At 37.9% G+C, this 14,644-nt stretch overlaps 1 protein-coding gene across 1 annotated transcript in view; it reads left to right on the top strand.

Moving 5' to 3' along the window:
- The window catches only part of LOC102802146 (uncharacterized), a 35,912-nt gene extending 22,758 nt beyond the window's left edge, over positions 1–13,154 (top strand). Inside the window, exons 3-6 of the mRNA XM_085502120.1 lie at positions 4,838–5,131; positions 6,673–6,914; positions 10,335–10,657; positions 12,856–13,154. Coding sequence (XP_085358246.1) covers positions 4,838–5,131; positions 6,673–6,914; positions 10,335–10,657; positions 12,856–12,868 — 872 coding nt within the window. The 3' untranslated portion in view covers positions 12,869–13,154. The remainder of the gene's footprint in view (positions 1–4,837; positions 5,132–6,672; positions 6,915–10,334; positions 10,658–12,855) is intronic.
- Positions 13,155–14,644: the final 1,490 nt, after the last annotated feature.

The following is a 14,644-nucleotide window of genomic DNA, read 5'->3' on the forward strand; positions in this document are numbered from 1 at the left end:
TATATTTGTCTCCTGTCATGGTAAGGGCAACGTCTTACATGAACAGAGCCACCATGCTCTGTGCGGCATTTTCCCTACACTGTATTTATTGAAAATAAAATAACAAAAGATCAAAGTTACATATTGATATAAAGATGGAGGGTGGGTGGTTGGTTTGCTAATTGCGGGAGACGAAGTTGCATACAGGGAGGCAGCGAGATAGTGTGTTTGGACAAAGAAAGCATGGGCTAGTTATGCACTGAGGTGTGAATGGTTGAGCAAATGACACAAGCCCAGGTTAAATGCTAAGGGTTAAGCCAGTGAATTTAAACCTGATGGACAGGCGGGAGATGTCGAATTGAGGATTAATGTGAGGGTGTGCCAAGGTCGTTTTTTAGCATTAACACTGAATATATCAGTGCCTTTAATATCCAAACAATAAATGCTAAAAAACAACACATGAGACAGGATTGTCGTTTGAAGTGGGGGAAGTGAATGTCACACTAGGCGTCGTCACGTGTCACCTCATAGTGACCCTCAAAACCACTGAGTGTCATTATGAGGTGGCGACGCATGCTACCCGAGTAACACCTGCTTACACAGTGGCTCTGCATCAGGCGTCATAGCGGCCGACCCCATGACAGGAGACCAAGATATATTTGACTCATGTCATGGTAAGGGCAACGTCGTACCTGACCAGAGCCAGCATGCTCTGTGTGGCATTTCCACCAAATTAAAGAGGAGGTGGTGGAATTGAACAATTTGCATGATTTGGTGAGGCAAGGCATTGCTTGTTCTAGAATGTGGAGCGGCTGCATGGGACAAGAGCACATGGTTACAGAGCAGGGATTACAATGTAGTCAAATTACAAAATTACGAATAAAAATTGCGAGTGAACAATTGAAACGAAAGATCTGTATACAATGTTGATCAGAGACGATGGGAAATGTAAAAATGACTAGTGCGGATTGCAAGTGAAATACAAGTCAGCAAAAGGATAAATTGTCTTAATAGCATTGTTCGAAAAACATCGTGAATTGGTTGGCTTAGTTCCGAAGCTCGGTGTGGTTGGCGAGGATCGTTGGCACTGCATGATGGAGTCTTAATGTAGAGCTGATATGAGTCACTGCGTCATCGTCCAGGGGTCTTGATGAGCCAGTCGGGAAGGTTGGCTTCGGCGGCTGTTGTGGCGGCTCCAGCAAGGAAGCTGTGAGATGAGTATTTCTCCACACTCGGATTCCCTGCTTGCATGAGAAGGATTCTGATTGAGTCTGTCACGGTTTGACGTGTTAGATATGAGCCGTTTGTAAACTGGAATGCTGGTGCATGCTGGGAGAATGTGGTATGTGTACTTGCCTCGATGTATTTGTGGTGAGCTCGTACTGCACAAACCGAGGAGCCAGATGGGGCTATGGTCAGTGTGTGGCCACGTCGTAATGGATTGTTTTTGGCTGCCTTGACGTTGATGGTGATTGCACTACCAAGATTAACATCGGGTCGGAGAAGCTTGTGTTCAAGGTCAAAGGTTGTTTTCGAGAGGAAAATTTGCTTACTCGTAAAAACTTGAAAAAGGCCATGGTGAATGCGGCCCATAACATCAGTATGTCTGTTACATCCATATTGATGCAACAGCGCAACTGATTTTTTAGTGTTCTCAGTAACTGAATGGTTATCAGTAATCGTGTAGCCTTAGGGTCACCAATTTGTTTCTTGATGCAGTGGAGCGTGCGAAGCAGTAGATGATCCTCTGGAAACTCTGGCTAGCCTATCTCTGTGTGCTGTAGTAGGATGGCGGCGAGGTATATTTTAATTGTTTTATACGTCAATGAGAGTGATGCTCTATGTGTGTAAAAGAGGATGGCAGAGCGGCGTGTGACTGGTAGCGGAGCGAGACTGTAGTTGTGACAGAAGTTGTAATATCTTGTCTGCCCTGACTGATACGTGCAACTTCTTGAGGTGGCAATGCTGTTAGTGATATAGAAAGACGCTTGATTTTCTTGTGCTTTCATTGCATGGGCTGAGATAGGATGGTGTGAATGTTCCCAGGGTTGAAGACATCTGGTACTATGACTGGTGATTTCTTGTGGTGCCAGTTGGTGGAAGTGGTGGATCTGCAATCGAGAGAGAGCCTCGGCAAGTGAGTTATCGGTTCCTGCAATGTGAGTGACCATTATGTGAAAGTTGCCTCGGGCAGATATGTAGAAAATCTGTCGGACGAGTGTCATAATGTGTGCACAACATAATGACCCTTTCTCCCAAATACTGATGACTGATGAGTTGTCGCAATGAAACATGATGCACCTTTCATGCCATTGATGTCCCAAATTAGACAGGAGATGTAGATAGGAAACAGTTCGTCTGACAGGTTGATGATTTGTGTGAGATGTGGTGTTGTTGTGGACAAGTCAATCATGCATCTAAGAAAATGCATGCAAAGCTCAGGGTGCCAATGAGGGAGAGGAGTTGACGCTTGGTACATGACTGTCGGTTGAGCCACTTCGGTAGCGTTGTGGTGAGATCGGCCATTTTTTTGCTTGGTAACCTCATGACCATGGCGTTGCTGTCCAGTTCAATATCAAAATATGTCAGTGTCATGGCGGGGCCCTCGATTTTTCTTCCACGATGGGTACACCCAGATGGTTGCATGTGTTGAACATGATCTCCTTCATGTGCTGGCACTTACAAGTGTTAGGTAGGCCTACCGCAAAGAAGTCATCAAGGTAGTGTAGCAGGTCTTTGGTATTGGCTCGGCATTGTATTATCCATTCAATGGCTGTTGCAATTCTGTTGAACAGGTATGGTGCTGATCGTAGGCCAAAAGGCAGGACCATGCTTCATGATGAGTGCTACTGCGTCATCTACCGTGGAATAGGACAATGAGTAATGGTCTTTGTTTATGAAAGTGTTTTCAAAGGGGCCGATGGCATGTCCTAGCTTGATTTCTTTCATGATTGCCTCTGTTATAACTGTTGGGTTGGATGTTGCAGTTTTAGCATTGCGAGTGTATCGTAGATGGTGGTGACCGGTGAAGCCAAGGGTGCGCCTTGAGAGATGTCGAGTAGAATTGCTGAGACAAAGTGTTTGTCTCGGTGGTTATGCAGTTCTCGAGGTTAAGTGGTGTTGTTGGGAACATGGTATTTATCACGTTGGTGGATATTGTCATTTTACCAAAAGGGCTGCAAGGCCCTGCTGTTTGGTCTTGTGATGGATGATCTGACCCCCGCAGGTGCTGCAGATGTGTTGACGACTGTGTGGGCATGGTGTTGAGCATACTTTTTTTGCAGATGTATTTGTTATTCACTATGGTTTTGTGGCTGAATGAAATTGTTTTGGGTGCTGGTTGTTTTGCCTCATAGTGCTAGACATTCTTGTCTAGTGTGGCCCTGTTACCTACACTCATAAAAGAGTGGTAATAGTAGATGTGGGTGCTGCTGAAAGTAGGTATAGTCCATAGATGTGTCAGGTACGCTCCAATTGCGGACATTGGGGTAGCGGGATACGTTTTCGCGAAAAGCCTTATTGTATGCGAGCCATGCTTCAGGTTTGTAGATGTCGGATTTCTCGCCAATGAATAAAATATAATTGATGAGGTGCACTGCTTCTTGCGGGAAATAGAAGGCACGATAGGCTGCAAATGATCCAAATGCAAACAGCCAACTTCCTAGCATGTTAATGGAATTGAGTTTACTTTGAGAGGTGACTGTAGCAACAGATGGGTTGTCGGGGTCCAATTCGAAACGTGTAGAAATTGGTGGGGTATAGTTTTGTCGGTGGTTGTCAGGATGCAGGGTAGAAAGATCAATGAACTTACCCCGATTTACAAGTGCGTTCAGCATTGATTGTTCTATGTATGGTAGGTGGAGCTCTGAGGTGGAACTGATGGTAGAACACTGATTGGTGGTCCGGAGTTGTAGTTGTAGACTAGGATGGCTTGACTGATGTCTGTATAGTCGGGTTCAATGCCGGTATTGACGTTAATAGGAGCAACCATGTTGTTGTTGGACGTTGGTGCGCCGCCAGCTGCTTAGAGCAGCTGAGTAATAGTGGAGGGATTGTTTAGCATTTGCGCTGGGTGTCCTGTTGCGGTTTTTTCTGTCGTCACTGGTGCAGTGGCGTGGGTAAGGTCGATACAATTCGTTGTTGAAGCTGGAGACAATAAATCGTGGAGTGGTTGATTCGTTTGTGTTGACGGTTGAGTTTTTTTGAGCGAGTGGTTCAGCTGCAGACTGTTGGTTTTGTACACGAACTATCAAAGCCTCAAGGTCTTGCATGAACATCGTAACAGTATTTGATGCATTTGGTGTGGTGTTGCCCTTGTTTGGTTGTAGAGTCTGCGCTGGTGACGGTTGATCTCCGGCGATATGAGTCTGTAGTGTAGTTGAAAGTGTTGCAATGACGGCTGATCGTGCTGCCATTGCTCGGCGATGACGTGCTGTGGTAGGTTGGCTAGTTGTAACATCGTCGTTGGTAAAGCGTGCTGGTCGTTTTGGCGATCTCTTCTTTCTTGCTGGAACCATTGTAAGCGAATTGCGGGAGACTAAGTTGCATACAGCGAGGCAGCGAGATAGTGTGTTTGGACAAAGAAAGCATGGGCTAGTTATGCACAAAGGTGTGAATTGTTGAGCGAATGACACAAGCCCAGGTTAAATGCTAAGGGTTAAGCTAGTGAATTTAAGCCTGATTGACAGGCGGGAGATGTCGAGTTGAGGATTAATGTGACGGTGTGCCAAGGTCGTTTTTTAGCATTAACACTGAATATATCAGTGCCTTCAATATCCAAACAAATAATATTTTCTTCGTGTGTATGTGTATGTTTCCAGAAAATGTAACTCATTTGTATATAATTCTCTATCATTAGAATGTTTGACCGCGTACGTGCTATGGGCGACATGCTACCATATTCCATTCTGGATAATCGATTTCACTAACCTTTGTCACAATGGAATAATGCAAATAAAATATTCAACCAGTCTTCTTACTATGCCGAGCACCTGGATAAATATTCGACGAAATCCATTTTTTAGCTACCGTGGACACCCAACCTTCACTGTTGTTCTTGGACCATACAAACCATGTACCACAGTATACATTATCGCTAGATTGAAATATGGTACGACAACAAGACATTTGGGAATATTCAGCATATCAACTAGTAAGTATACTACATTTGAAATTTGGATGTCTTACCAAGAATCTTGGTTTCACTTCATCCTGCATAGACTATTTTTCCCAACTGAAGTGTACAGCTCGAACTGCATACATACATTGTATAAATCACTATATACCATGGCATCACATGATAATCGTAACTATGCACTTTAAAGACACTGTTTATTAAGCTTTTGCCAATTCTTCTATTTTGCAACAAATAAAACTGAAGTTATACATTCTACATAAAATATGGACATGTTTAGTTTGGAGGACACATTTTTTTAAAAAATGTTACATAAATTGACACTTTATGTTACATAATTTTCACCCTTCGAATGTTACATATTTTCACCAAGATAGGCAATCTTATTACATTTCGATTGTGAAAGTGTGTCTATCAATGAATGTAATATAATTACCTATATGTAATTTTTAAATGACATTGGTCAATAGATTGTCGAAAACAAGCAAAGGCATCATGTTTTGACGAAAAATGGCATATTTTGCCCCAAATATACGTCTTCATTAGACTTTCGTTGTAAAAGTGTGGCTATCAAAAAACAATATTATTATTATTATCGGCATATCTATATGTAAAGTTTGTACATTCCCCAAAACTGGCAAATCACCATTTTCCCTCTATTTTCTCACCAAAAGTTATATTTTTGATCCAAATAGGCCCATTTAATAGTTTTGCAGAAACATTATTTCAAACCATTGTTTTGACACACTTAACACATGTTGGTTGTATCTATAAACATATGTAATGTATTGTGCGTAAACCTTCAATTTAGTGTTTGGATCTGCGCATATAAAGTATATTTTGGGATCAAAAGATGTAATGTTTTGTCAAAAGGTGTATCTATACGTTTCAGCGACACGTCTTTTTATCTAATTTCGTGAAAGTCAAAGCGATTCAGAGTAACGACGTAGCACATTTTTTTCACCGAAAATGACCAAAAAAATCCTTTTTACCATACATTCCTTAAAATACTTCTCTTAGTGTACATGAATTGGGTCGTGTCCAAGGTATGATCAAGAACGCGCAAACGTACGCACCGAACCAAAGTTATAAGCCCCCGGACATCTATGTCCAGCTGGGGACGAACAAGCTCTGAAGACTCGTTATCGCCTTCAGCGAAAACCACCTCAGTGCGAATGAACAGAGTCAACAAACGAATTATGCTCACCCTGCTTAACATGTCTATTTATTTAATCTACAAAATTGTTGTGCACAAATCCAACATTAACATATACTGGATAGATCGTCTAGTTGTTCGGAGATTCGATTTGCGCATGTCAAATAAGTTATGCAGTATTTTGGGAGTGATCAATGAAGTATGCGAAATATTATTACAGATTATCAAAACTATCCTCTGTGTTCAACTCTGGCATCAAAGTTATAAAATATCTGTGACTATCGGTTATCAAGAAATTTCATATATACCACTGATTGTACAAGTTTAACCGAAATACACACTGTTGCAATAAAGTACATAAATAGGCCATACTATTAACTGTCAGACATGTGTATCGTTACAGGTTGTCCCTGTGACCCATGTATTTGCATTGGTGAACCACATTTTACCACGTTCGAAGGCATGTGCTTTGATTTTAACAGTGATTGTAGCTATATTCTGAGCCAGACACTTCAACCAGATGCACATGATTTTGAATTGACCGCGAACCTTGTATCCATTGGAGGAGGACTTAGCGTAATAGAGAGCGCAGATATAGTCGCAGATAATCACATCATATATCTTTTGGAAGATGGAACGATTGAGGTTGGTAAATTATGTCGCTTATTTATAGAATGCATTATATACTAATTGTGACAATTAACTACAATGTGTTTCTTGAATTCTGTTAATCGCCTCTAAATCGTCAGGGCGGTGATTTGACCATCGACTAAACAACTTGATTAATGTATTCATGTCACACGATGACGTTTTTTATCACCATATCACTAACAAGTTTGATATGAAACTGAAGTTAGACTGCTAGTGTGATAATGTATTTGTGACTATACAACCGCAATCCAAATATATTACGAAACATATGTAAGATAATTTGCATTGCACAGTTTCCGCAGTATTCCATCTAAACCAAAAGTATCTCTTGCTCCCAGTTTTGTGTTTCGAAATTTGTCACAAAAAACAAAACAAAAAAAGGTATCAAAAGGCTATTTTGTTAAGGCGGACAGCATCGTTTCTTCTTCACTTTAAATATTTTTTCTGCGTTTTCAGTACTTCAAAAGTAGTATATTTCCTGTTTAAGAAGGGGTGTATGATCCTACATGAATTACACTTAATTTGTGAACACCTCTAAATGTCGGTTATTTTGTAGCAAAGCACGTAATCACTATAAATATTGTCATTTTTTGCAACCAATGTACAAGCTGTATTGTCAGCAAACAAATGTTTCGTGCACAGTAATAAATACAATAGCTTACTGTAATGTAAATATCCGTGAATTCACTGAATTGCACGCGGGATTCATTTTCCATTAAATGTGCATTTGCAATGGGGGCCTCTTTTTTTGAAATTATAGGTTGACAACCAATGTATCACTGCTTCGAACGAACATTTAGTACTATGTTAGTTGTGTTTAGCGCGCTTCAAACAGCAGTGCATAATGTCTAAGATCCACCACAGTAACACTTTTCACAACATTTAGTTTGCAGTTCGGCTGCAGAATAAATAACTGCTGTTAGTGTATTTCGTGAACGAAGTGGAAGCATGAAAGAATGAGCAGGCATCGTATAGCTTGAGTCTGGTTCTTGATAATGCAAGTACAGATTTGTTGGACAGACAGTTTTTGATGGAGCTAATATGAAATATAAGTTGGTGTTAATACGTGAAGTGTACTGAATGTGGGTAGTAATGTAATACAGGGGTAATATAGTTAAACTTCATGGAATCAAACAGCGCAAATGTGCTCTGAATATTAGTCTTTCAAGACCTGTCAAGTTTGAAATCCTATCATTATCACTTTTTTCTTCCTGTATCGGTTTTTAAACAATTTATTAACAATGGTTATGGCGCAAATTTGCTCTGAATATAAAGTCTTGCAAAACCTTTAAGTTTGAAAGCCGATTATTATCATCACTTGTTTTGTCCGTCGTCGTCTGTGTCAACTTCTTACTTTTTCGACTTCTTCTTGAAAAATTACAAGCCTGAATGCTTTGATACCTAGGGTAGACCTCTCTCAGATTTGTTCATTTTATGGTGGTATCTTCAATTCTCTAATTTTGGTGAATATTTTTGATATTTTTGGTAAAAAGTGATATTTTTGACTTCTTGTTAAAAATCGAAAGTCTGATTGCTTTGATACTATAGATATAGGTACCTCAGGTAGGTCTCTCTTAGATTCGTTCACTTCATGATGATATCTTCAATTATCTAATTTTGATGAATATTTTTGGTAAAAAGTTATATTTTTGAATTCTTGTTGAAAACAGCAAGTCTGATTGCTTTGGTACTATATATTGTTCATTTTCTAATGGTATCTTAAGTTCTTTAATTGAAATTTGCAATGCTAACCGGCTGCTTGTTTTTTCTTCCTCTATCGTTTTTTAAAAACAATTTATTGACAGTGGTTATAGCGTAAATTTGCTCTGAATATAAAGTCTTGCAAAGCCTGTCAAGTTTGTAAACCTATTATCATAACTTTTTTTTCTTTTCCTCTATCGTTTTCTAAAACATTTATTGACAGTGACTATTCCGTTTTGCTGTGACCTCATTAATATGCATATCTATAATACTGCAAGCACGTTTTTAGATAGGGACATGCAACTAGTGCTATAGTGAATGAAAAGGAAAAGTAATATTCCTAAAATATCATATGACCATATATGGTTATGTAACTTCATTAGTTTGATTAAACTGTAATATCTCAATCACCGTTTCAGATGGGGACATTAAACTAGTGCCTTAAAGATAACAATGTAATGCTAAAAATAACATGGCACAGAAAAGTATATGTGAGACACAGTAGGAAATTATTCATTTTCACCTCCAGGTATATTGATGATGTTCATCAACAATTCTTTCAATTAATAATTGTATTTCTATGATATATATGTAACTTTAAATCAAATTTACCACGGATTCAAGTTCTTTTGCCTCATATATGGATGTTCTCCTTGAGTTCGACTCTAAGTTTAACTCTTCTAGTAGACTGTATGACAAGAGAGTTTTATCAGTATTCATCAATGACTTCAATCAATCATTATAGTAATATCCCTCTATCTCCTCAATATAGTGTATGCATTTCCGAGCTTCTCGATATGCTGGAGCTTGAGAAACGTCATAGACTCTTTTCTACCAAGCTGCCAAGTCAAGCTGGCTTAGGAGGACGTCTTATCTCATTTAATAGTTTCTATGGTAGATGAATTGGTTACAAAATACGACAAAATCACCCAGGCAGACGATTTCTGATTGTTTCAATATCATTTATCTTTATGTAAAAGCTCATTTTATGTTAGGAAAGAATATGCTCTCTTTTGCACCTGATATAACGACTTGGTCTTAACTTAGAGGTCCATATATCATTCTTTTGTACATTAATTGTTATGAATGTTTCCAGACTGATAATTTCTTCTTATGTAGCACAGTTTTATATTTATAAAACTATATGAATGGAATGATGTACATATCTTATACATATATATATATATATATATATATATATATATAAGAAATGATAGAGTGGTTATGTGGCCTAATTACCATGCATACACGTTATTACAAGCATCCCAATTTTATATGAACATACACATTGATTGCCCATATACTAGTAACAACATAATGTGACACCAAGTAACTAATATCAATCACTTCAAAATGATATTTAACCATTTTAAGTATCTGACTAAAACTTCATACTTAGATAATACATTCATTCAAAAGTTTGCCCCTACTATATTCATAGCAACGCGGGTTCAATATCCTATTGGTCGAAGCTGATTGTTGCTGCTTACAGCCATATTACTAGTATGTTTCTTATACTGGAGGGTGTCATAAAATAGGATGACGAATAATTTTAGTGGTAGAATGTTCCTCGGAGAACCCGGAATGTAGCTTTTTTGTGATGAGTGGCTAATTGTATGCTGAGTGTATACAATCAGAAATTCAGGCAAATCACGAATAGATGCTGCTAACACAAGGTGTGAACACAGTTCCTGATATTTATATACTACACAGATTGACAGTCAGATGTGTGATGGTACTGCCTTTGTTGTTGATGATTTGACGGTTGCTGTGGAGATTATTGATCAGTACACACAGGTGGTATTCTCTTTAACTGAGGGCTGGTGGGTCCTATGGATAAAGAATGCAAAAACCGGTCACAATGAAATACGATTTGAAATTGAGGATTACTCACCTCTTGTTGGAAAACAACGTGGAATGCTTGGACCAAAGTATGCTGCAAATGCAACCCATACCTTCGAGGGTTTCATCAAGAAGAATGGTGACACAACGCACAATATTCAGGAGTTTTGTCTCAGCTGGCAAGTGATAAACAGGTATGCTCATTATAGAAAACGAGAATAAAGTATTCCTCAAAGCGATAATTATTTATTTTATGTATGTTTATTTACGGATGTGTTCTTCCCGAATTACATTTCTCATATTAACGTAATCGCGATGACTCAGCTTAATATAAATTCCTTAGATTAACATCGTTGTAGACCGAATTATTAATATTGTAAACAATATTACGTTGCACTATACTAGTTTCAAACTGTCCTTCAGTGACACGTGGCAAGAGTAGTTTATGTACAGCGCCAGCCCCCCCCCCTCCCACCTTCAGCCCGAAAAAAATCAAATCAATTGACAAACCCAGCCCACCGGAGGGCACGTCAATAGAAGCCCGCTCCCCACTTACCGAATTTCTGCATCCGCCAGTGAATATATTGCCACCAGTGTACATTTATAGAATGAGCTTTGCGTCATTTTATACTGTTCAGTGACACACTGTAAGTAATGATCTTACTGGTGTTGCAGAAGGATAGTTGAATATTGTTTATTGAAATTAATAATCCCAAGAACAATCCGATATAGATAGTACGAAGCAACTGTTTAACTACTTAATCTCAGCATTGAAATAAAAAAATGTATATATGTTTTAATTATTACTAACGTATTGCAATACAACTAATTAAAATTGAAAAAAATTACAATACAAAATATTCCGTCAGTAACACCCAAGGGCCTATTTTGCGGTCAGTGTTAATTACGAAAATATCTGTTCACAGTTTTACAAACTGGCTTGGCAATTCCCACTACAATTATATATAATGTGCCACATCCGGCGATTTAGCAATACTAGACATTGCATGTCGGCTAACATTTATTCTTGTAGTTATACTTCTATGTATACCATGGGATCCATAGTATCATTTCTTATTGATTTGACTACTTTGTGTAATTTACAGTTTCCAGTACTTTATTCTCCAGCATAAATATCGGATTATTTGTAAGCATCATTTGTAACACTGTATGATGATGCTATTTTCAGGGCCTACCTGTGATTCAGAGTCCCATATGTCCTGCACCGTTTACTAATACTTTAACTTACTTTTCAGTGTCTGACTGGTATACACAAAATGCGACAGGTCTGAATCAAAACAATCTGTATATATTTTACATTGCCTAGAAATGAACACTACATACAGCTCTACCCACAGTCAGCTGGTACACATGTGATAATAAAATAAATACGACATGTACTATATGGGGGCCGCCATCTTGAATGCAGCATAAAACTAAATAAGAGACAAGCTGTGAAACGCGTTTTTCAGATTCCTACAAATCAGGACAAAAATACTAATCTTTCACACAAATACGATCTGTTGGGGTTATATTAAGCCAATCGATAACAAAATTCGGCCGAATCCCTTACATACGAACACCTAATTACACTAAGGACATCGAACACTTTTCTGTGGTATTTGAAACCAAAAATTGTCATTCCAGCTCAACAGCTAATCAGCGACGGCCTTACACTTAGATGACAATTTCGGTTTCAAATACCCCGGCTTAGTGTTCTAGGTTCTAGGTTATTCGTGTAATTAGGTGTTCGTATGTAAGGGATTTTTCCACACAAAAACGCCGAATTCAGCCGAATTCAAGTTCATGTGCTCTAAGTTAGAGTGCACATACCTAAGCGGCCGTCCCACAGCAAATGATTTAGCCCAGCTTTTTTCGGGTCAAAACCGCAAAATTATCCCATTTTACGCAATCTGGGAAGTCCGAATTTGTTACTACTCTAAATATCCAAACATATTTTAGTATACGGTAGTAATTAATATTAAAGGGTTTTGAGTTCTATTTTTATATTCCTCCGAGCTTTACATCTTCTGTGTACTTCGCTTGTTTTGAAACTGGTGTAATCGTGTGAACTTTGTGTCTTGAAACAGAAAATAACGCATCTCGCTACCTATGTGAACGTATACTCAAACGAGAAGGTCCTTTTTTGGATTGTATTTCTCCGAAATTGCATTTATACATTATAGTATAGCGATAGAGAATATTCTATCACATAATATTTTCATAACTTCGAAATTGTCGAAACTAAATACTATTCATTTTGCACAAAGTTGATTGAAGAAATTCATTGCCCGACGATTATATACGATTATAAATATTCCTGTTACACGAATATATATATATATTATATACACACAAACTAATGTACATTTTTATTATGTTCTCTTCACAGTTGTCCAACATAACGAGTCGTATGTGCGACTTATGATGAATACCCAGCAATTTTACAATTTTGCTTTGCCGCTATTATTTGGGGGATTGGTGGTAATCTTCCTGTTCTCTAGAACTTCTCTATAAAATGTAATATGAAGTGCTTGACACTTGAAGTAACATACTTATATGTCTACAGTTATGCATTGTTTCGGCAAAAATAAAAAAGAGGCACGTGTTTATGAATGTAATTTCACTTTTAATCCCGTGTCTTACGTTAAAAATAATAAATAGTGCAGATATAAATGCTTCAGCAATAAATACTATTGAGTCGATTATTTATAAACAAAAATGTATTTTCAAGAACCCATATGTAGTTACGCCGCATGAATTATAATATACAAACATTGATAGTAGATAATGGTCTTAATTATTCAATATAATCAGATGTTTCGAGCGATGGCTCTTATTCATATGAATATCTAAATCAAGTATGCTCTGGTTCGCTGACATGTCTGTTCCAGTATCGATGTTCGTTATTAATTTTCCATTATCAGCGTCGGTTGCAATTCATCAACCCGGGACACTATCGTACAAATATTGACCTCGGTCAAAGTCGATATACATATTTGTCGACCGACCCGAAATGACCATTGTCGACCTAGGTGAAGCAGTAGTTAACATTCATGTTGTACCGAATTAAACGTTTTTCACTTCAAGGTTTCTCTTGCCACAGTCAGAAGTAGTTATTCATCACAAATCTAATAGTTACCAATATTTTTATAGTCCATAATTCCGTCCAAATTTTTGACATGTTTATGATTTTGGTCAGTATAACAAGCTGCGGCATGTTGATAAAAATTCTATTGATATGCAAAATGTGCGATTCTGATTGGCCAATAAAATATAATAATAAATTATATAAGTCTGGCTTTAGAACGTATCTCAATTTACTAAATAACTGTTAATACACGTTACAAAATACAGCATACTACTACACAATACGACTTTTCTGTATAATATATATTTCAGGGTATAAACATGCTTGAATATATATTACGTAGAAATTTAACTTCTGGTTGACAAATGATAACACTGACAAACGTAAGGCTAAACAGCGCCCTTTATATTGTTGAAAATAGCAAGTCGTTGCACTGTACGAACATATGCCCGACATTTTTATTCATAATGAATAATCTCTTTTTAGTGTTTCAAAAATAGAGAGCATATTAGAGCATACTTTCAAAGTTGGTAATTACATTACATTATTGCATTCGACATTGTGAAGGGATTAAATTCACATTTCACGTGGTTACAAATACTACTAAAGATGCTAAGCTTACATATATAATTTGAATGATATATTTTCTTAAAGTTAATTTCTTGATACGATAGTTCAATTTGTTCCTCCTCAAGGCTAAATTATACTCTATCTCTCATTGAATTCACTGTAACGCGTTGAGACAAATACAGCCCCCCCCCCCACTATGATTTATGGTATACTAGTTTAATTGTGAAATATAATGCAACTGACCAGCGCTTCGTGTATATGGAATTAAGTATCACCCTATTTTGAATTGGCATAGCTACTCGAATTGACTGCAATATCCTGTGTGCAGATTCCCGACTCGTGTGTGCAGAGATAATTCTTGCTTCTCATATGAATTCGTCATATTCCTAGCACTATCTCATTTAGTAGCAAAATAACGGTATGAGGCTGCAAGTACCCGAGTTTAAAACACCTGTGCATCAGTGTGGCTAAAAGGTAGAAAGACGCCGATCTACGGAGCTGTTCACCCAGAGAGTGGGGA

This window comes from Saccoglossus kowalevskii, chromosome 8 (genome assembly GCF_978046115.1).
Source record: "Saccoglossus kowalevskii chromosome 8, keSacKowa6.1, whole genome shotgun sequence".
Lineage (NCBI taxonomy): Eukaryota > Metazoa > Hemichordata > Enteropneusta > Harrimaniidae > Saccoglossus > Saccoglossus kowalevskii.